The sequence below is a fragment of the Lathyrus oleraceus genome, chromosome 1, assembly GCF_024323335.1.
Source record: "Lathyrus oleraceus cultivar Zhongwan6 chromosome 1, CAAS_Psat_ZW6_1.0, whole genome shotgun sequence".
NCBI lineage: Eukaryota > Viridiplantae > Streptophyta > Magnoliopsida > Fabales > Fabaceae > Lathyrus > Lathyrus oleraceus.
In genome coordinates, this window is record NC_066579.1 from 399,406,508 (window position 1) to 399,429,705 (window position 23,198).

The window sequence follows — 23,198 nt, forward strand, 5'->3', positions numbered from 1 at the left end:
TATTTCAATTATTTAATATTTCAACTATTAATCAGTTTATTAAGTATTTAATCAATATTTAATGATATTATGATAAATATGTATTAAATAGTTGAATTGTTGAATAAGTTAATAATAAAATAGTATATATAATATTTATAACTGAAATATTAAATAGTATATTAATAATGTTATGAGAAATGCGTATTTCAAATATTACTATTTTATCTATCAGTTAACAATAAAATAGTTTATTAAATATTAATAATTGAAATATTAAATAGTATATTAAATATTAATAGTTGAAATATAAAATAGTTAAAATATTGTGAGGAATATGTATTTCAAATATTAAATTATTCAATTAATATTAATCAACTATATTAAATAGTTATTTTTAATTTTAAAGTTATAATTTAATAACATATAATTATACAATTAAATATTCATTTTGTCATTTAAAGAAAATCAAGTAACGATAATATTTGACAAAAAAACTACCATAATAATTAATTTGATTTCAGAATATTGATTTCATTTTGGAATGATAAGATTGCAACAACAATAAAATAACGGTAATATTTTTTAGTAGTATAAATAGAGTTTAGTATGAAATTACTTATAGGAACATGAAAGTAGCTGTATTATGGATTGTAATTAGGGTAATTAAGTAATTATGGTGGTAATTAACTTTTATATATTAAAAGTAGAAAAGTAGATTCGATTTGAAAATCGAAAAAAAAAAATCAATTTTATTTCAATTTAATTTGGTTTTAATTATCGATTTAATTTTTTTTTTCTGATCCGTGACAAATTTGTTGCATGTTTTTCTAAATATTAATCAATGAAACATATAACTGCCATGTATTTGTGTATATATTTAATGAGATTAATTGAAATATTTATTATGTATTCTTTTATGTTCCAACAATAAATATTTATGTCATGTTTTTACATTATATCTAACGGTTCTTACATACTTTTGATTAATATAGCACTATAGAACAGAAAACACCGAATCATTTCTCTCAAGGTTTTTGTCCTCAACATAAACCCTTTCTTTTTCCCCCTTTCACGCTTGCACCTTTTCATGGCACCCTCTTCACTACACTAGCATTTTCTTCTTTGAATTCTTCATTCTTCTGCATTTCACAGAACATGCGTTTTCGCTATCCTCACGCTGTAACTCCATTACTAACCTTCCCTTCAAAGCTCTCCACTATGAACACTCAAACCCTCTCCAATTCCACTCCATTTTCAAACCTCAATAAACCCCTCTTTCGCCGTTTTCAACCTAAAAGAGGTTTTTTCACCGTTTATTGTTCAAAGAGCACTTCCAAATACCCTCCGACGCCGCTTAAAATCAATGGCTACCATGCTACTTCTATCGTTAAGGCTACTAAACCAGGTAATAAGGTTCATAGAACAGAACAATTTTGAATGTTCACTATGTTATTTTTACTGAATTTTTATTGTTTTTTATTTATTTGGAGTAGTTTATTTGGATGAGAATGTATTGGATGCGAATATTGATGCTTTGAAGAGGAAGTTGGAAGTTATTGGAATGGATGCTGAAATTTGTGTTCCTGGCCAACAATTTAATCACTTGCTTTGTCCTGAGGTTTTTTTCTTTCATCATTGCCCTGTTTCTATTTTTTTAGTTGTTCTCTGGAAAGTTGAATGCTTTTTTAGACATTATAAGCTTTTCAAATAGAAATTGTAACGGGGTAGTGTTTTTTTTTGGTTGTAAAGCTGTAACTAATAAAACCGTTTTGTGTATTTGCATTATCATGGGAGACTTATGCTTGCATAGCAAAATTGAATATGGTTTCCTTTCAAAAATGATTTTTTAACAAGAAGCTCTGGTTTGAATTTTTTGATCTAAAGACAAAATTGTAGCATGCTTTAGTTTATTTATTGACATAAAGATTGAGAATTGAGTAGAGGGAGTGGATTATGTTGTCAAAATGACAGTCCCTGAATTTTGGTTTGAAGACTGTGTATTATTATTTTTTATTTATTATTATTTTTTATTTATTACAAATTACAAATGATAGATTAGAAAGAATAGGATTAGAAATGAAAATATTAGAGAGAGTGTTGGGGTAACACACCTATAGTAAGAGAAGATGATGGAAAATATACTTAAGTGGTTTGAGCATGTAGAGAGAACACCGGTAGATTATGTGGTAAGAAGAGTATATAAGATGGAGAGAAGTCAAACAACTAGATGACGAGGAAGACCTAGAAAGACTATAAGAGAAGTCATTAAGAAAGATCTCGAGATTAACGTTTTAGATAGAAGCATGGTTATGGATAGAACATTATGGTTAAAGTTGATCCATGTAGCCGACCCCACTTAGTGGGATAAGGCTTGATTGTTTTCGTACAAATTACAAACAACCCTTTGGAATGAGTCTCGCTGCATGGATCCCATTTCATACATTGCGATGCAATTCAAACATGTTATCTGTTTTCATTCTTGTACGTACCTTTTAATATTATTTTTTGTTAGTGCCAAGGCGGTGACACGGGAGAAAGAACCTTTGCCGTTATCATTGCACCAGACGGGTATCTTACTTACCTTTTTTCTTCTACTTATCTAGTTCTATTAGTTAGTGATCTTGATTCCACTTTGTTTTAATAACTGAATTTTTGAGCTTAGGGGGTCCGCTGCATGGAAGTGTTTTCGTGCAAAGTGTGGTTGGAAAGGCAGCACCCAGGTTAGATATTTTGTTTTTTAAAACAATTTTGCACGGTCTGTTTAATACAATGGGATGTCTCAGTCTTAGTCACTTCAAGTTTTACCCTTCTGTTGTAGGCCTTTGCTGGTAGAAATCCATATTCTACAACAATGACTCAATTTATCCCAGCTAAGAAAAAAAGAGAAATTAAGGAGGACGACTTGCAACTTGAACCACTTTGTGCCGAGGTATTAGATTTCACCATACTTTATTTTGTCCAATGTTTTTTTTCTTCAAAACTATGGATATGCTCTGCCATTGCTCCGTGGGTAAGATATTGCTCATGTCATGAGAAAAATCTGTTGCATTTGCTCAATACTCTCATCTTATTTCATACATCTGGATGTATGATTCTTTTACAAGAAATAAAGGTTTCTTTTCAAGGGGACTAACACCCATCCTCCTTGTGGATGACTTAGAAATATTTTATTAAGTTTCTTTTGGTGATCAGTCGTTTGTATTTAGTTGTGACCAGTTTGTTTTGGATACATGCAGACTTGAAAATGCATTACTAAAATAGCAAACTCAAATCTGTGGGCCATTTGCTCACTTTCAGACAAGCATTTACTGAATAAAGTTGATATCTGATGTATCTTGCTTTATATATTTTATGCTCATCATGTAGAGTTTTAATTTTAATTGTAATAAATTTGATAATTTATTCGTTCATTTCAAGCAATGTAGTGAATACAACTCTGTTTGCCCTATTTCAGCTGGTTGGATATTTTTCAGAGCGCTTGATTTCAAATAAGACTCTGAAGAGAAATGGTGTCAAGCAGAAAAAATATAAGGATGATCAGGTGCATTTAACTACTAAAATTTATGCTTTATTTAAGTTGCATAGAAAGTTACTTTTTAAGATGACAGTAATCCAGTTAGTGATCTAGGCTGGTACCGTTATCAAGTCAAAATAAATTGTACATATGATTGATGATACCCAAATTAAGAATATAATATTCTTTATATGAACATCTATCTTTCATGTTTTATTAGTTCCTCTATATTCCTTATTTTTGATTAGTTGATTAGTTGATTGATGATAATCAAATTAAGAATATAATATTCTTTATATAGACATGTATCTCTTCCATGTTTGATTAGTTCCTCTATATTCCTTATTTTTGATTAGTTGATTTATTTGTTGAAAGAGGTATCTAAGAACAAACATTCAACATTTGTTTTACTAACCATGACAGATGTGTAATAATTTTGAATTTGGTAATATGACTGATACTGGTTGTACCACCTTCAAGCTGATAAAATGCCAATATTAAACAATAAGGACTTCACCATTTAGTATTCATTTGAAAAATATGTGGTTTTATTGATCCACCAAGCATTAATTTTCCCAGATTTCTATTTAACGGAGATGAGACATTGAAGATTTTAAATATACTCATCTTATGCTCACTCTTTTACTTTATGAGTGACTCACCAGTTTTATAATTGTTTTCGCAACATTTATTTTGTAGATTGCCATTGCATTCCCCTATCGCCGTAATGGAGCGCTTATTAGTTGCAAATACCGAGACATCAACAAGAAATTTTGGCAGGTATAAGCAATTGCTGATACTGTCCGCAATTGAATTTAGTATCAAAGTTAATACGTAACATTTAATTACCGTAAAAAAGATGAATTAAAATTTGTATATCTATTTTATTTGTACTTTATTGAAGACGAGCATATGATTCAAAATATTCCCTTCACAACTCTAGTTACACATTATTCCTTTCATCAATTCTCTTTTGAGGACTACATTATGTTAGCAACGGCTACTGGATATGTTCAATAAGCATGTGTCTAAATCCATGAAAAGATAAGGGCTCAGTTGACTATTTGTGTGCATATTCATTGAAAAGCCCTTCACAGCTTGATTGAATATTGCAATTTTAGTTTTAGCCCTGCCACACACATCCTTGATAAGCAACAAGAACTCCCTTTTTACCTAGAGCCTACATGTCTTTTGTTGGCACTTTATCATATGCCCTTTTCAAATCAAAGAAAACCATTGAATATTTTTGTTTCCTCTGGTACCTCTCCATCAAATTTCACTTAATGTATATTATTTCCATTGATGATCTCATTTGATATAAAACCAAACTGTTTTGTTAACATGTGAGACTTTAATCTTAATCGCACTCAAATATTCGATCCCATAATTTATGTTGTTTAACTTTATTATGCTTGAAGATATTGTCATATTGTCTATACTCATTATCGTCTGTTTTACAACCTTTTTACATCTCTTTCCCCTCATTCTTTTTTCTTCTTTCAGGAATCAGACACTGAAAAGATCTTTTATGGACTGGATGACATAGTTGGAGAAAGTGATGTTATCATTGTATGCATTCCGTCTGCTGCACAAATTATAAAGTTGAAGTTTTGTTTTATTCTTAGTATTTTGACTGGGTACTTTAGGTTGAAGGTGAAATGGACAAGCTGGCAATGGAAGAAGCTGGCTTCCGAAATTGTGTTAGTGTTCCTGACGGCGCACCTCCATCAGTCTCTTCAAAAGAATTGCCACCTGCGGATAAGGTCTTTTTTATGCTCAACATGCTGGACACACATTTATATAAATTTAAATTCAATAACATTTTCCTATTTTCCACTTACACCTCGTTTAACTATACTGTGATCTGTTGTGCGATGTTAAAATCTGATGCTCTTGTCATAATGATAATTCTGTAAAGCTAGGACACGAAGTATCAGTATCTGTGGAACTGCAAAGATGAACTAAAGCAGGTCTGCAGTTGTTGTTATTCCACTCTTTTGTATGTATCGGTAAAAACAGTTTTTTATAAACATCTCTCATTTTCTCTCTATGTTTATATTGGTAGGCATCTCGCATTATCATTGCCACTGATGGGGATCCACCTGGTCAAGCCTTGGCCGAGGAGCTTGCACGCCGCATCGGGAAAGAAAAGTTAGCATGTTTACATCTTGATATAACTACTTCCATAAATTTTCTTATAACTATTTTAGGCCATCCTTGTATTTATGCTTTCATTAGCAGATGATTCCTTTGTTTCAGGATTAGTTTTCATTTTTGTAGAGATGAACTACTTTCGAGTTGCTTGTGTGTTTAGTTCCAATAATTGCTTTTTAAGATAAAGGCTGCCCCTATAAATCTTTTATACTAAGATGATTGTCGGATTGTCTAATTTTGGCATTCTTTTGATTCATGGTTATATGATAGGATGCTTCCACTATTCTATGTCATTAGTTTATTCATTTATTTTTATTGATGGGAGGAATTAATCCCCCCTTTATGTAAGTTTATCATTCTCTGTTGATTATACTGTTCTAATGACTAGTAACATTTCTGTTTTGTTTATTTGCAGATGCTGGCGTGTACGGTGGCCTAAAAAAGGGAAGCTTGATGATTGCAAAGATGCAAATGAGGTTAGATCTTAGCATGATTGCGCAAGTTCTACTTTACCCACACCTTTCCTCTGAACTCCCACCCCACAGATATGAAATCCCCAAAATATAAAAATGAAAAGGCACATGGAACTTTTTTCTAGAGTTTAGACTTTATACAAAGTACAATATCAACTGACAATGAAGATGAATGTAACATACAGAATTGTGTTGGTTACTCTTCTTTACCTGCTTTGTGTTTTCAATTGTTCACGCAGGGTTTGTGAATTTATTATTTACTTGGCTTGTTAATGTGGAGGATTATATTAGTAGATAGGATGGATGTCTGAAACATGGGAATGCAGACTTGAAGTTAGAATTAGGCTTATACGTTTTCATTTCTGATGCATGCCATTTGAAGATGTTTGTTTGTAATTTTGCTTTTTGACAACCGTAGCAATCTTATAATATATTTGCAGGTTCTCATGTATTTGGGCCCCAATGCATTGAAGGAAGCGATTGAGAATGCAGAATTATACCCTATACGTGGATTGTTTAACTTTAGAGATTACTTTGATGAGCTTGATGCATACTATCATCGAACTTTGGGATATGACATCGGTCTCTCAACTGGCTGGAATAATCTGAATGGTTTATACAATGTAAGGGCTGTTAATTTAATTTCCACAGCTCCTTACTATCATAGTAATGTTATAAATTGTAGTTGGAAGTGAACACTGAATTTTAATTTCAATTCTGATTAGATTCTATATTGGTTCAGAATCTTACATTTTATGTTTGTGTAATGCTAACTTAAATGCACGCTATAGAGCTTCAAACTATTATTTACTAAATGAAAAGTAGGATAATGAGTGACGTTCTCATTATTTTTTTGCTTCTATCTTTAATAAAATGACTAACTACTATGTCATTACCATTTTCTTTTGCATATCTTCCTATATTTTTTCCAACTAAAACTTTTAGCTTATTATTACCGGCCAGAACTCCTACTTTTATTATGCTTCTAAATACTGATAGGATCCGGGATGAGAAGGTGGACTCAATTTCAAAGACACAGTTAGCACATAAGTTTTCTAGGTACATAGTGAGTTTGTGAAAGAAAGGTGAAAATGATTATTAGTGAGGTGGCTAAGTAGGGTTAGATAGATTATTAGTGAGTTGGCCCATTAGGGTTAAATAATGGGATGTTCTCTTTATTTATATATGAGGAGAAATTCTTGGTAGTTTTAAGAGTACGATGGAATAATTTGATCCATTTGAGTTTTGAATGATTTTATCAAAATTATTCTGGAAATATTGTTTTTTTTCTAATTAAATTACTTTCACCAGGTTGTACCAGGAGAACTGACCATTGTAACTGGAATTCCCAATTCAGGGAAGAGTGAGTGGATTGATGCTCTTCTTTGCAATCTTAATAAAATTGCTGGCTGGAAATTTGCACTCTGTTCCATGGAGAACAAGGTCAGTAGATAGTTTTTGGCCAACTTTTAAATTATTTGTTTCTGATATGCTTCTTCATACTAACGAAATGATAAAAGGATGTTGTGGGGTTAGGTGCATCAGAATGGCTGGAGGCAAGTACATAATTGTTTCCATGGATATATGCCCCAAAGAATATATCTGTTCTTACGACATGTTAGAAGAGATAAATAAATAAAAAATGCTAAACCTAAGTCTAATTAGTAATTACCAAAGCTTCTATCTGAACTGGTTCCTTAACATAGAACAAAAACCTCTTGCATCATGTGGTCAAGATTGTTAACTGCCACCCACATTCTTTGACTACAAAACAACATCACAACAAGGAACAGCGTGCTTGTGCTTGTGCTTTACTCACACTTGAAGCTCAAATGACTGTTTGCAAGAAAGATTTAATTTTAGGGTTGTCTATTTTTCAAATTTCCAGACGTACCAGAAACCTCTGTCATCTGTTTTTTTTCTAAAATATTCTTTATTCTCTTAGCTTGTTTTTGGCGGAAGTCTTGTCATATAGCATATATCATACATACCCATATATATCTTATGTATGTATTCCATAGTTTGATCTGTAACAACTGACCTTCAACAGAGAATGTTGAGTGTATTGGATTACTGTTCCAGTGTTGATTGGCTACTTGTATTCTTTAAGATTCTGATTTACTGTCAGTTGTTGTAGGTTGAACAGAGTTAAATTAGAATTGTCTTTCACTGTTTGTTTAGTTATTCTATATTGTTATGCAATCAAAGAATGACTCTGGTTACAGTTATTTTTGAATTATTGCCTCTCATGTATTTGTTGGATTTTGTGCTTTTGTTTTGATTCTTTTTTACTGCCTGTAGGTTAGAGAACATGCTCGAAAGCTTTTGGAGAAACATGTGAGGAAGCCTTTCTTTAATGATCGGTAAGATTTGAACTGTATGACTTTTACTATATTATCACTCATTATTTTTGTCGAGACTTCTTTTTTTCTTCATATTTTGTTTTGTTATTGTCTTAGATTTTGAGTGCTGGATGTCTACTCCTATCTATCAAAAGGAGGTTTTCTTACTCCCAAGAAAAATTTCTTTAGGTCCCTCTAACCTAGTAAAATAGTTGTTTGAGTTTTCTCTTATAAGTTATGGTGAACTACTATTTAGTGTTTATTGCTATCCTCCAATTTCTAATCATAACCTTGCAAGTGTACTTTTGTTGTACCAAGACCCTTATATCAAGGAGTATTTGTCTGCTCTTTAATTGCAATTGTTGTGTTTGTTTATTCTAAAATAGCTACGCTGAAGATGTTGAACGGATGAGTTTGGAGGAATATGAACAAGGCAAGATCTGGTTAAATGATACTTTTCATCTTATAAGGTATGTCCATCACAAGTAGCTCAACTGATGGTAGTGCTGTATCATATTTTAACGTTTTCTGACTACACTGACAGATAATTTAGTCATCTATTCATGTCTGTGTTGCTTTACCCCCCATTCATTTTCAGCTTGATTGGTATTATCATTTTTACATTTGTAAAGTTGATTTAATATTTATCAGACACGTGTCCTTTTTTCCCTCTTATCTTTCAAAAAAATTGATTGATATTGTGACTTAAAAGTAGGCCGTGTCAGAATTTATTGCATTAATTAAGCAATGCTTATTGAGACTATCTATTACCTTTTGGCAATTCATTTGATTAAACTTGCACTTTCGAGTTTTAAATCTAACTCATACTGATGATTTTAGTGCTGCACTACTTGATTGTTCAAACTAGGTGTGAAGATGATGCTCTTCCAAATATAAAATGGGTTCTTGACCTTGCAAAAGCAGCGGTATTAAGACATGGGGTGCGTGGACTTGTAATTGATCCTTATAACGAGCTTGATCATCAACGATCTCCACACCAGTAATTCTCTTTACAGAGTTCATTCTTAACTTAGATTTATTTTGCTTTTGTTATGTCATAGATACTCCTCAGAAGAATACTTAAAATTGTCGAAGGGTTTCTCTCAGCTCCTATGAATTTGTATAAAAGGATTACAATTCAACTTTCATTAAAATTGAAATCCCTAATGAAGTATAACTCCCAAATCGCAGGGATAAGAAATAAGGATTATCTTCTCTTACACCAATTCTCCCCTTCAAGCAGATGCACAATGATATATAAATCAAGCTTGTTAAATATGTCTCTATTATACTTTGTTGAGATCCCATATTAATTAAGATGTGGCCAAACTAATCAATACAATGCCTAATCAATCCTTACTTTTTTATGCTGACTTTTTTTGTTATGTTAAGAGTATTTTTTAAGTCTTAATTCAATATATTGCATATTTATAGAAAATTTTATCGCATCAACAACTTGCAGGACGGAAACTGAATATGTGAGCCAGATGCTTACCTTAATCAAACGTTTTGCCCAACATCATGGATGTCATGTTTGGTTTGTAGCACATCCCAGACAGGTTGGTAAATACAATTTTAGTTTATCTATTGCTGTATTACTTTTAAAAATTTGTTATCTTGATGTTCTTGCTTCTCATCTGATAGCTGTACAATTGGACTGGGAGTCCTCCTAATCTTTATGATATAAGTGGAAGTGCACACTTTATAAATAAGTGCGACAATGGAATTGTCATCCATCGTAACCGGGATCCTGAGGTTGGGCCTGTTGATCAAGTGAAGGCAAGTGTTTGCAACATCAATGCTTATATTTCGGTGATCATTTATCATTTTAATTTATTAAAAAATTATATGCTTTTCCTGACTCGTCGTTGTTTCAGGTTTGTGTTCGAAAGGTACGGAATAAGGTTGCAGGGACAATAGGTGAAGCGGTTTTGTTGTATAACAGGTATGGAGACTCTTGTCCTTGATTATTGTTCTGCATGTATTCATTTATGGTTTTGTAGAATACGTTTCATTTTATGATCACTGTATGAGTGATGTGTTAAATATTTTTCAATTTTTTGAAACAATCAAGCCTGTTAGTTGTTTGTGATTGTTACAAATTTACTTTTGCAGGGTAACTGGCGAGTACTTGGAAGATGATACTGAGTACGTGAAAGATGATACTAAGAGATAGTAGTCACACAAATCATTTTTGGCAGGCTTAATATGGGGCGACTTGTAGGTGTTGAATTGAAGTTATCACATCTAAACATGACTATAATGTTTCCATTTTGAGGTACTGGATGAATATCAAGAGTGGTAAATAATAACATCATAGCATTGGTTGTGAAATTTGAGTGTATAATATCATAATTTTGACTTGATTATTTGTATCATGTAGTTGTCCTTTTATAGGTGTTAGTGTTACAAACTAAAGTTATGCATTTGTGTCCTTGTATATAGTATAGGATTTTTCTTCTTTGCAGACTCTTCAATCTCAAATGATTGAACTTTATTATGTACCGTAGCTGTTAATTTGGTCTATTGGGCAAAACTCGGTTAATGTTATTGATGGTTAATTCTATATAAATAACACTAAGTATTAGTGAAGTAGTGATATTTACATGTTTCAATGTGACATGTTAAGAAATACAACTGATTGGTTATCAAATTGAAGTTTCAATTTTGAATTGAGACTTTCTTTGAATTGTGAATCTGTTTTTATTACGGATTGTTAGATATATTGCTCATACAAAAACCTTATTACTAAAGGAGTCTTTAATGCTGGTGTGTGTTGTGCGTGATTATTTTAAACTCCAAGGTCCCGAGAATGATTTATCTTTTAATTAAATTAAAAGATTAAATAAGCAATTCTCTATAGTTAACATTTTACACAAGTTAAAAAATCTACTATAGTAAATTTGTATTGAAAAAAATGTTAAAAACAATTAATTATATATTTTTAGGATTTAATTGAAATACACTGACAGTGTAAAGGATTTTATATCGTCTCTTAATCTTAGATGTTGGATATTGAAATAAATTTGACTTTTATTTTAAAAATCTATAAAATAATGCAAACGGGTGATGGTGATGAATCGACAGTATAAATTTTTTTACACTGACAGTGCATAATAATTAATCTAAGTGCATCTTTTTACACAGATAGTGCATAGTAATTAATGTAAGTACATGATTTTCAAAATAATGTTTCTTTATTAGCATTATCCATATATTTATAGAGACAAAAAGCATCTAAAACACAACATTTTAGGCACCATATATTAACATCTCTATCTCTATCTTCTTTATGCTTTTATATATATATATATATTACAAAAAAATCTCATTTATACTTTTTTTTCTCTTTAAAATAAATATTTCTTTAATGTTTATTATTTCTTTTACTAATATTCTCTTATTTATGAACTTTCAGTCTATTCAATTACTTCATTAACTATAATTAATAAGAATATTTAATAAATAATATTAATTTTATTATTAAAATTAATATATCTAATATTTTTTAAAAACCGCTTATAGTTTAAATAAAATATTTATTAAAACCCTGTATAATTTAAATCAGATATTTATTATGACGGAGAGATTACATTTACACGAATTTCAAAAATCTAAAAATACACCTTAAAATGACTGTGATATCTTTTAAGGATTTAATTGAAATACACTGACAGTGTAAAATGATTTTACACCGTCAGTTAATCTTAGACATTTGATATTAAAATAAATTTGACTTTTATTTTGAAAACCTATAAAATAATGCAAACGGGTGATGATGATGAATCGACAGTGTAAATCTTTTTATATTAACGGTGCATATTAATTAATCTCATCTTTTAAACACCAATTTTAGATGTTCATTTGTTATTTCGCTTTATATCTATCATTCATTCATCACGTACATATTAGTTTTAGGGTCTAATAAATCCTAAGAGCACCAAGTGTAACACCCCAATTCTACCCGTCGTAAATTCAATTAAAATTCAGAGTAAATAATTTTCACACAAAATTGAGGCATCACATATATCATTTCATCAACACTTAAACAAATTACACAACACGGCAATTGCGCAAGAATCCACTTAGTCCTTGTTAAATAATAAACAACACTGTATATGGATTCACCTAGTCCATATAGCAGCAATACACAAAAAAAATCGCAACGGAAATCATTTAGATAATTAAGTCGAGTCGTACATTTACACATTCAAAGAAAACAAGCAAACAAATGCCCATCACAACTATCACATACAATGATATACAAAAGGGCATTATTACTATCAAAATCATGAAAAACGTTCATTAACCCGTGAGTGTTACAATCCTAATCAGAGCAATGACGCCAAAAGTGTGCTACCACTATCCTCCTCTCAACGCGGAGCACCTGCACGTTACCAATATAAAGGTAACGGCCAACAACAAAAGGGTGAGATACTCAAATCATATAATCAAGATAATGATAAGCAATATATAAGTAAATTCGGAAAGTTAGAAATATTGTTACCACATCGCACAATCCTTCACTTGAATGCTTATGTATTTAATCATAAACAAAGTCAATAATCATCCACAACATCAATGTTACATCATAGCATCTCATCACTTTAACATTTCATCAATCCATCATAAAACATTACGATTCATCGCATCATCGCAAAATATCACCGCACTTCATAAACCGTCACATAACAACAATTATCACAAAATGTGGAAATAAACATAACCAACATATGTGACTCAACTATGCAAATGCTATGCGGTACCGACTCGTCGCTTTGCCATCAAGGCCAAGGCTTTATGCCCACTTCGCTTTTGCCAAAAGGCCACGTCGCTTATGCAAATGTATGTGACTCCATGATAAATGATACACATACACCAAAATCATCATCGCATCAACATAACTCATCACAATGGCCGAAGCCCACGCCGCTATTGCCATTTAGGCCACGTCGCCATTCACATGCATAAAAGCATTCACACAACATCATATTCACCAACATTCATACATATGTTTATATATAAAACAAATGAGAATATTCATCATAATCAATTGTTTCATCATACAATCTCTTAGGTAATTCAACCTCATGCTATGTTTATTTACATCGCACACCTACACACTATAGTTAAGTGGTATTCCTCATTAATCAAATAGGCTTCCTACTATATCAATTATTAATCACTTTTCCAAAATAATCACTTATTAAAATAAGCCCTTATAATGGCCTATAAACATCAACAACATGTAGAAAATTTCATAAGCTTCGCAACGCTTTGAACGGGGACCAAAACGGAGTTACGGTTCAAAAGTTATGACTGTTTGAAGTTTACAAAAAAAAATTCTGTTTTCAACTCAGCTGGTGCCGCGAATTTAGCAGGAAACATAGAAAATGCGTTTTTGACCGTTAAATACCTTCCGGACCTTCGATTTCGATTCCGTAAAAAGTCTCATTCTCAGATTTCAACGAACTACAATATTTTCAGTATTACAAAGCCATTCTAATCCATAATTTAACTTTTATTTCATCATTCTAAACATCATTCAATTAATTTCCAACACTTCCTAAATTCACAATTTGTGAAATTACTCATACTTTAATTCATCAACACAATAGCATATTTTTCACAACATACATCAACCCCAAACCATCAACAACAACACAACACACAATGTTATTTATCATTCTTCTAAACCTAACCCTAACATTTTGCAAAGAATTGATACATGTTCAATAATCACAAACAATCAACACTACACCAAGAACACAAACAACATTTTCAAAGCAAGGAATCCAATCACAACATCAAAACCCAACAATATCCTCTAACAACCATTACCCACATAAAACCCATCATTTTCATAATTATAGGAAATGATAACTCACACCCTTACCTTAGAGATGATGATTGAGTTACTCTATAGTGTTCTAGCAAGCTTGGGTTGATCAAGATGATGCTCTTCTTCTCCAATTTCTTCTTCCTCCTCCAAACCCTAACGTTTCTCTCTTTTCTTCTCTTTTCTCCTCCTTCTCTCTACTTCTTTCTATTTCCCTTCTTTCTATTTCTATTCTATTTCTATTCTTTGTTTTAATTAAATAAAAACTAACTAATGGGCTTAATTGTTACACCTCCCTTAATTACTATATACACCACTAGGCCCAATAGCTATTATACCACAATTCTTATAATTAAACTCTAATAATATATTAACACACAATAAAATATTTTACCGAAGTAATTATAAATCAAACATTATAAAAATAATAGTAATAACACTTAATAAAAATCGGGGCGTTACACCAAGCAGCTAAAATCTTTTTATTAAAATTAATTAATTTTAAACTTTAAGAAGTTGAATATACAAATTTTCATCTCAAAATTACCATATTTATTAGGGATGGATACGAATTGGGTTGGATTGAATTTGATCTAACTTGTTCAAAATTTAATGAGTTAGGTCCGTCGTTCAACCCACACTTTTATCATTCCGAATCGTTCATTAATGAGTTAAGTTGTATTGGATTCGCGGATTGTATTTTAAATAAAACATATATTTTTATGATTCATTTTGTCGATTTTAAAAAAAATATAATACAACTCAATACAATCATACTCATTTATAACATTTAAATTCAATGAAACACATCATATAATATATAAATTTTTTATCAATCCAACATAACATTTTATAAGAGTATAAAATTCAACAAGACACGCTATTTCTATAAAATACATAAATTGAAAATAATACAAAAGAAAATAAGAAATGACATTTAATCTTAGAACTACGTATCCTTATTAGTGTGATATTAATTATATATTTTTATTTAAAATAATAAGAAATTACTAAAACTATATCAAAGAGTTAGATCAATGGGGATGTGGATTGCAAAATTCAAACCGAATATCCAAATTAAAATTATACGATTATTATAGGTTGGGTTGAATATACCCATAAATAAATGAGTTCAGATAAATTATGAATTGGGTTAGTTTCGATCTGCGGATTCGTGGATCAACTCGCATTCATAAACACCTTAGCTAACCGGTGTCTAAATCCCTCCTTTATAGTCTCTTCCTAAACTTTATTATATGATATATTTATTTACCATATTATTTCAATGATTCTTCCTATGTTGTGATATAATGTAAATATTATTTTGGATTTTGAAATAAATAGAACAGTTCAGAAAGTAAGGAGCAATAAACACAGGTCCTTTCCAGCTTGAATGGTTGACTATGTCCCATATCTTTGTCCATCACAGGCATCATGCATGAATGATATTCGTACCACACTAATTTGATTTAATAATTCATGGAAGTGCAATTATTCAGTGTGAAATACCAGTAATAAATCTCTGTCTGAAAATATTGAAACGCTGTTCTCTTAAACAAATCGATTCCATATCATTTACACAGTATAGGACAACTCTGACACATGTAATGTTTTGTCGTTAGGTGGTGAGAGACCAAGTCAAACAAAGGAGCAAATATTTGGTAATCATAAGATACCACGTTCTAAGATTATAGACGGTGGACAGGAGGTGTGGTGCAGGCCAGGGGGGCTTAATATCAAGAGTTCAACCTATCACATTTTATATAAGATGTATTTGCATTTTCTGTTCTCTTTTTTCTTTTTATTATCATAATTATTAAATCATACTTTTATTAGTATTTTATGATTTTCTCTAAAACATTGTCAATATTTTTATATTTATAATAATAAAATAGTTAACATTACTTATTTATGTCCCAAGTTACTTTATTCTTCGTACATAAATTAAAAAACTTAAATATAAAAGAAAATATAAAAGAATTAAGAAGAAGATAATAATAATAATAATAAAATCTATAATATTAAAAATATATTAACATTTCATATTGTAAAGTGAATTATAATTTACAATTTTTGTTTTCAAATTGAATTTTAAGTTCGTGATACTATATTAGTTTATGTGATTCTATGCATTAAAACTATTTAATTTGTGCGAAATTGAATTCAGTTCTATCTATTCTGGGATGCTTTGCACAAGATGAAAAAGGTAATCACCATGTTAGTAATAAATTTGCTGGTTTTAGTCTAGTGAACCTAGGTGATCATCGGTGAAATGCTTGAAATTTTCCATATAAATAGTATGACTTTGACATCTTATAAGTTTGACTAAGTTTTATTTCTTATTTTTGGTTTTGGATTAGTCCTCCTAATCTATTACATTTTCTTTTTTGTTCTTTTTAATTCAATAAATTTATTGTGTGGTGTTGCCTAAGATGCCAACATAGTAGTAATGTTAGATAGTCACTATAATGTTCTTGTACTTCATTAGTCTTTCATAAAAATAAAAATATAATGTTGGATTCGTTGGTGCATAAAGTGATAAAGATGGACAATGTAAATAAAAGAGAAAATAGAATAATAAGAAACCTATAATACTCTAAAATGGTTACAACAAACACACACATACTGTTCTGCTATACTATACAGACTGCAAAAAAAGAATAATGATATTATTTGTTCACACCACTCACTTGCTTAAATACAAGTGAGACTTAATGAAAATACTAAAGTACCCTCTAACAAACTTTATCTACAAGTTTCTAAAAATGAATTAATTCTAACACCATCCCTTAACTCATATTCAACTTAACCAAAACTAACAACACAAATTTCATCCCTCAAGCGGAGAAATTGATCAGTCTTAATCGCCTTCGTCATAACATCTGTCAACTGCTTTTGCGTGCTACAGTGCATAATTCCTAGCACTCCATTCTGAACCTGATTTCTCAAAAAGTGGTACTTAGTCTCAATATGCTTGCTTCTCTCATGCATCAATGGGTTCTTGGCAAGATTGATTGCAGACTTGTAATCAATCATCAACTTCAAAGACTTGTTTACTTTGATCTTCAGATCCTGCATTAAATTTAGAAGCCACACAGCTTGACATGCAGTCACAACACCTGCAATATATTCAGCTTCACAGGTTGACAAAGCAACAACAGGTTGCTTCTTGGAACACCACGAAATATGACTTCCCAGAAACTTAAACAAGTATCCAGAAGTACTTCTTCTGTCAACTCTGTCTCTACACCAATCAGAATCTGAGTAACTTAAAAGTTCTGAGTCAGTTTCAGCACCAGAAGGAAACAAAACTTCATACTTTAGAGTTTCCTTTATATACCTCAAAATTCTGATAGCAGCTTAGTAATGAGACCATTTCGATTTACTCATAAACCTACTCACCATTCCAACAGCATAATAAATATCAGGTTTGGTATTACACAAATACCTCATAGAACCTACCAACTGCTTGAACATTGTCGCATCTACATCATCACCATCAGAATCAGAATCCAATTTCTGATTTGTATCAGCAGGTGTGACAACAACTTTACAATTCAGCAACTCAAATCTCTTCAGAAGCTCAAGTTTATATTTCGACTGATGTAAAATTATGCCTTTCTCAGAGTATATAATCTCCATCCCTAAAAAATAAATCATATTTCCTAGATCAATCATCACAAACTCATTCATCATCTCCTTCTTGAACTTAGTTATCTCATATTCACAACTTTCTGTTAGCAATATGTCATCAACATACAAACACATCAGAATCATATTGCCTTCAGAAGTATGCTGAACATAGACACCATATTCCATCTCACATTTATGAAATCCATACTTCTTGAAAAATGAATCAATTTTCAGGTTCCAAGCTTTAAGGGTTTGCTTGAGTCCTTATAAAGCTTTGTGTAATCTATACACCATCCCTTCCTGATTCTTTTTCTCAAATCCAAGAGGTTGTGACACATAAACCTCTTCTTCTAATGGACCATTCAGAAATGCATATTTCACGTCTAAATGCATCAGAGATCAATTCCCGTTAGAAGTTATCGCAATCACCAGCCTGATTGTTTCATGTCTTGCTATAGGTGAAAACACTTCAAAGTAATTTAACCCAAGTTTATGCAGAAAACCTCTCACAATTAACCTTGCTTTGTGTTTGCCAATTGATCCATCTGACTTTAGCTTCACCTTATAAACCCATCTCACGCTGATGGCTTTCTTGTTCTTTAGAAATTTTGTCAGCTTCCAAGTCTTGTTTCTCTCTATGGCATCAAGTTCTTCTTTCATGGCTTCAACCAGACTTTCTTCTTGAGAGCTTCTTCCGTACTCACGGGTTCAAAGTCTACTAAGATGACACACTGAATAACTCCCCCTTCAGAATCTACTTCAATATCTTGCAGCATGTCAAACTCTGCAAACTTTCTTGGAATATTTCTGATTCTTTGTGGCCTCTGAACTTGTTCAGATTCTGATTTTGAAACATTATCAGATGCTAGAACTCCAGAAGTACCGACTTTATAAGCATGACCACCTTCAGAATCTGGAATATTCCCAGAATATGGACTACCACCAGAATCTGAATCACCATCAAAATCTGGATAAGAATTAAATTCTTCCTCAGATTCAATCTCTCCTTCTGATTCTGACTCACTCTCAAAATCATTTTCAGGCTCTGACTCATCTTCAAAATCAGAATCATTATCTTTAGAAGTTAACTTTGCACCAGAGTTGGATTAAGACTTGCTCCAATCCCATACTTCTGACTCTTTCACAACATCTCAGCTGACTTCAACCTTATTAGTGAATGGATAATAAAGCTTATAAGCACATGTATTATGATACTCCACCAGTAACATCACCTTGCTTCTATCATCCAACTTCTTTCTAGTAGAAACTGGAACGTGTTTATAACAGACATAACCAAATACTCTGAAATGAATCACACACTGCTTATCTCCAGTCCACCTCTCAAAAGGAACAATTTCCTTTAGCTTCTTGGTTGGACACCTGTTGAGCACATATGCTGCAGTGACAATAGCTTCTCCCCACAAAGTGTTCGGAAGCTTCTTCTCCTTCAACATGCTCCTTGCCATATCAAATAAAGTCCGGTTTCTCCTTTCAGCAAGACCATTGTGTTGAAGAGTATATGGAGCAATAACTTCATGCTCAATTACATTTTCCTAACATAATTCTTGAACTCTGTAGAGTTGTACTCACCTCCATCATCAGTTATGAGAATCTTCAAAGTCTGACCACTCTTTTTCTCAACCTTGATTTTGAATTTCTTAAATTCAGCAACCACCTCATGTTTTAACTTTATAAGGGATACCTATCTCATTCTTCTGAACTCATCCACAAATGACACAAAGTATTTGTTCCATCCTAGTGAAGGTTCTGGAAATGGTCCATGTAACACCCTAAACCCCACACATAATTTATCGCATAAATTAAATATAAAATAAAATGACGTAGGGTGTCACACATTCATAACACACATGACATACTCCGTAACACGGGTTTCAATAGTAAATTTCAATACACATATTTATAATAAGGATGTTTACACGACATCCAACTTATCTGAATCATACCTGGGATGTTTACACGACATCCATCTCATCTGATCGGTATTATATATTCATATAATAAGACATTCATAACTTGTCACCGCACGTTTACTTCCATTTTAAAGTATCATCGCATCGGAATTATCATCACAATTATGGAAGATAAAGCAAGTAATAACATATAGTCTCAACTTCAATTGTAATAACAAAATAAGAGAGTTATAATCAATCAACTCAACATCTTAAAAATTCTCAACAATAAAATTAGTCTTATGACTTCAACATAATCAAACATAAGGAATAAAATAAGCGTTTAACCCAACCCGATGTTACATGATCTTAGCAAGGTACCACTAGTAAAAGCGATAAAATAAAGAAGTAATCCAAGAGATACCTTCCACTTACTTCATCAATACTACTCTTGAGTATCTGTACGATGCCCATGTAAAGGCAACATTCAAACAGAAGAGGTGAGAATTCATTTTAATAATAACGATATAGAATGAAGAATAAAGTACAACATCTACACAATCATGCACAACAATATATCACATTCTTACATCCAAATCATAATCAATATCATACACGACAAAATCTCAATTATCATCAACATCATACAAAACCACATCTCAATAATCATTAACATCATATGCAACAACATCTCATCCAACAACATATCAACAACAACCAATGAAAATGCAACACTTATGCAATGTACTCAACACCGACTCAACATGTACATGGTACCAAATATGAACACTCAGGTTCATCTCACTCCATGATCCCCACCATAAGATCGATTCCCTCTTGAAACCAGAGCACACCAAAATCGCTACCATCACCATAGGTAACACTTTAGTAATCTCCCATAATAGGAATTAGTTACTCGCACTTGATCCATCACAATGTGATCAAGGCTCACCAAAACTCGTTACCATCAACATAGGTAACTATTCACTAATCCCCCATAATAAGAATTAGCTACTCGCACCCGATCCATCATCATAGAATCGAGGCTCACGAAAATTGGACCGAAGCCCGTACACCAAGATGCATGGCTCTCAAATAACATGCATTAACACAACAAGATTCACTTAAAGGATCCCCACATACATCTCATCATTTATGCATCACATCATTCATCATGCAACAACCAATTCATGTTGTCACGTGAATAATATCAACAAACAGCAGTAACTCATCAACATCTTAACATTATTGACATAACATCATAATCATCACACCACGATATTATAACAATGCAATGATTCATCAACCAAACATATAAACCAATACATTTATTAACATATTAGGCATATTAATATTATTAAAACATCTCAACAATCATTACCATGTTGTAGGTGTGAGCATTAACTTTCTAACGCTTCAAATGGCACCAATTCAGTAGGCATAGGAATAATACTCAATCAATTCACTTATCACTATCACATTATATCTCTGAGAGTCAGCTTTCTAATGCTTCAAACCCCAACCCAAAATGATTCACGAGTTGAAAGTTATGATCAAGACCATGCACGAAGATGTTACTAAAAAGTTGTTGTTTTTCTAAAATTTCCATTATAATTTTTCATCTTCTTCAACCCCACAAACATCCATTAAATAATCACCAAAATTATGTTATCGGTGAAACAAAGTTATATCCCTCTATCTCAGATATCCAACGCTTCAAACGACACTCGATTTGGACTTATGGATCAAAAGTTATGGCCAAAACGATTTCGACCGAAAAACATAAGAAAAAGGCTCCCGCGCTGAGCGCGATCGTGACAGACAAAATGCATAATTTTCTGCGTTTTTCATCGTTGGAGGCCTTCCGGATCTCCGATTTCGATTCCGTAAAAAGTCAAATATTCAGAAAATTAAAACTCATGCAATACTCTAATGATCTAAAGTTAATTTAGAGTTTTAACACAATTAAATCATTTAATCACAGTTTTAAAATTATGATTAAAACCTTCAAAATTGCAACAATGGTGGATATATGTTCAATCATAAAAACAGAAAAAACACACATATAAGGGACACGAAATTCATCATATAATCATCATATAACAACCATCATAGCATCCAAATTCAAAATTATGAATCAAAACACCCAATCCTAATGAGGTTAAAGGTTCCTCTATTCTGCCCTTCTACAATACCCATTACTATTGGAACAAGTTCCCATCCTTACCTGAATTTCTTGCAAAAATTTTGAATTGAAACCTTCACTCTCTTCCCTTGATCACCTTTCCTATTGCCTCTTTGCTCCTTTTTCTCAAATGTCACGTACTGTGAAAATCTACCTAAACCTAGGCTCCTCTTAACTTTTTATTTTTAGGGTAAACTTTTCCAAATCACCAACTTGACCCAAACTTAATCACTCATATTCCTTCCTCCCACTAACTTTCTCAATTTCTCATATTTGGCCCAATTTTTCTATCTTCACTAATTAATATCATTAAAATAAATAAAACATTATTTTTAATTATCAAAACAATTCTAAATTATTCTACTTACTTCTATCATCCCTCTATACCCCTAACTCAAGGATACATACTCCGCCAACACCCAACCATAAAATAAATCATAAAAATCCATAATTCAAACAATTAAAATATCTAATAAAAAAACAGGGTGTGACAGTCCACACACATCATAATGCACTACTCCTAAAACATATTTTACTCTTGGAGCTACTTATGATGCAAATAATAGTCTTGGTTGCTTCCCTCTCATGCACACATTGCATGATTTTTCTGGTTTCTTAATTTCAGGAATTCCACGTATCAGTTTCTTTGAATTCAGATTCCCTAAGCTTCTGAAGTTCAAATGACCAATTCTTTTATGCCACAACTCATTTTCCTTCACAACACTTGTTGCGCTAAGGCATTAAGAGTCTGTAGTTTTAACATTCACCTTGAATGTTCAATTCCTTTGTTATGACTCCATAATCAACTTCTAATTACAATCATACATCTTCAAAAGATTACTCTTCATGGTAACTGAGAATCCCTTTTCAATTAATTGACCTACACTCATCAGATTTCTCTTCATGCCAGGAACATACCAGATGTTCTAAATTAACACAAATTTACCATTATTCAGAATCACTCTAAAATTCCCCATTCCTTCAGCATTCAAATACTTATCATCGACATATTTGATCTTGGTCCTCTTCCCAGAGTCAAAATCAACCAACCATTTCTTATTTCCAGTAAGATGGTTTGAACAACTAGTGTCTATATACCACCAGACTTCTAGAGACGCACTATCAGAATCAGAAGCCATTAATAGTAGATGTTCATTATCAGAACT

The 23,198-nt window shown here is 31.9% G+C and overlaps 1 protein-coding gene and 1 long non-coding RNA gene across 2 annotated transcripts; one reads left to right on the top strand and one right to left on the bottom strand.

Moving 5' to 3' along the window:
- The first annotated feature begins 1,000 nt into the window (after positions 1 to 1,000).
- Positions 1,001 to 11,080, top strand: LOC127074859 (twinkle homolog protein, chloroplastic/mitochondrial). Its single transcript, XM_051016260.1, has 21 exons — positions 1,001 to 1,387; positions 1,476 to 1,600; positions 2,495 to 2,550; positions 2,645 to 2,702; positions 2,801 to 2,911; positions 3,437 to 3,523; positions 4,196 to 4,276; positions 5,000 to 5,065; positions 5,143 to 5,259; positions 5,419 to 5,466; positions 5,562 to 5,647; positions 6,066 to 6,126; positions 6,564 to 6,746; positions 7,435 to 7,566; positions 8,425 to 8,486; positions 8,852 to 8,935; positions 9,334 to 9,465; positions 9,928 to 10,024; positions 10,110 to 10,244; positions 10,343 to 10,410; positions 10,581 to 11,080. The coding sequence occupies exons 1-21, from the start codon at positions 1,138 to 1,140 to the stop codon at positions 10,639 to 10,641; spliced, it is 2,100 nt and encodes a 699-aa protein (XP_050872217.1). The 5' UTR covers positions 1,001 to 1,137; the 3' UTR covers positions 10,642 to 11,080.
- A 1,543-nt stretch (positions 11,081 to 12,623) lies between these two features.
- Positions 12,624 to 14,530, bottom strand: LOC127074865 (uncharacterized). Its single transcript, XR_007786124.1, has 2 exons — positions 14,362 to 14,530; positions 12,624 to 12,852 (listed from the first exon to the last, which is right to left on the bottom strand). It is a non-coding gene; the product is annotated as an uncharacterized LOC127074865 (long non-coding RNA).
- Positions 14,531 to 23,198: the final 8,668 nt, after the last annotated feature.

Excerpts from the sequence above, each read along its gene's own strand:
- LOC127074859 (XM_051016260.1), top strand. The coding sequence starts at position 1,138 with ATGCGTTTTCGCTATCCTCACGCTGTAACTCCATTACTAACCTTCCCT. Across the intron at positions 10,245-10,342 it reads GGCCTGTTGATCAAGTGAAG|GTTTGTGTTCGAAAGGTACG; the intron begins GCAAGTGTTTGC and ends TCGTTGTTTCAG. Across the intron at positions 10,411-10,580 it reads GCGGTTTTGTTGTATAACAG|GGTAACTGGCGAGTACTTGG; the intron begins GTATGGAGACTC and ends TTACTTTTGCAG.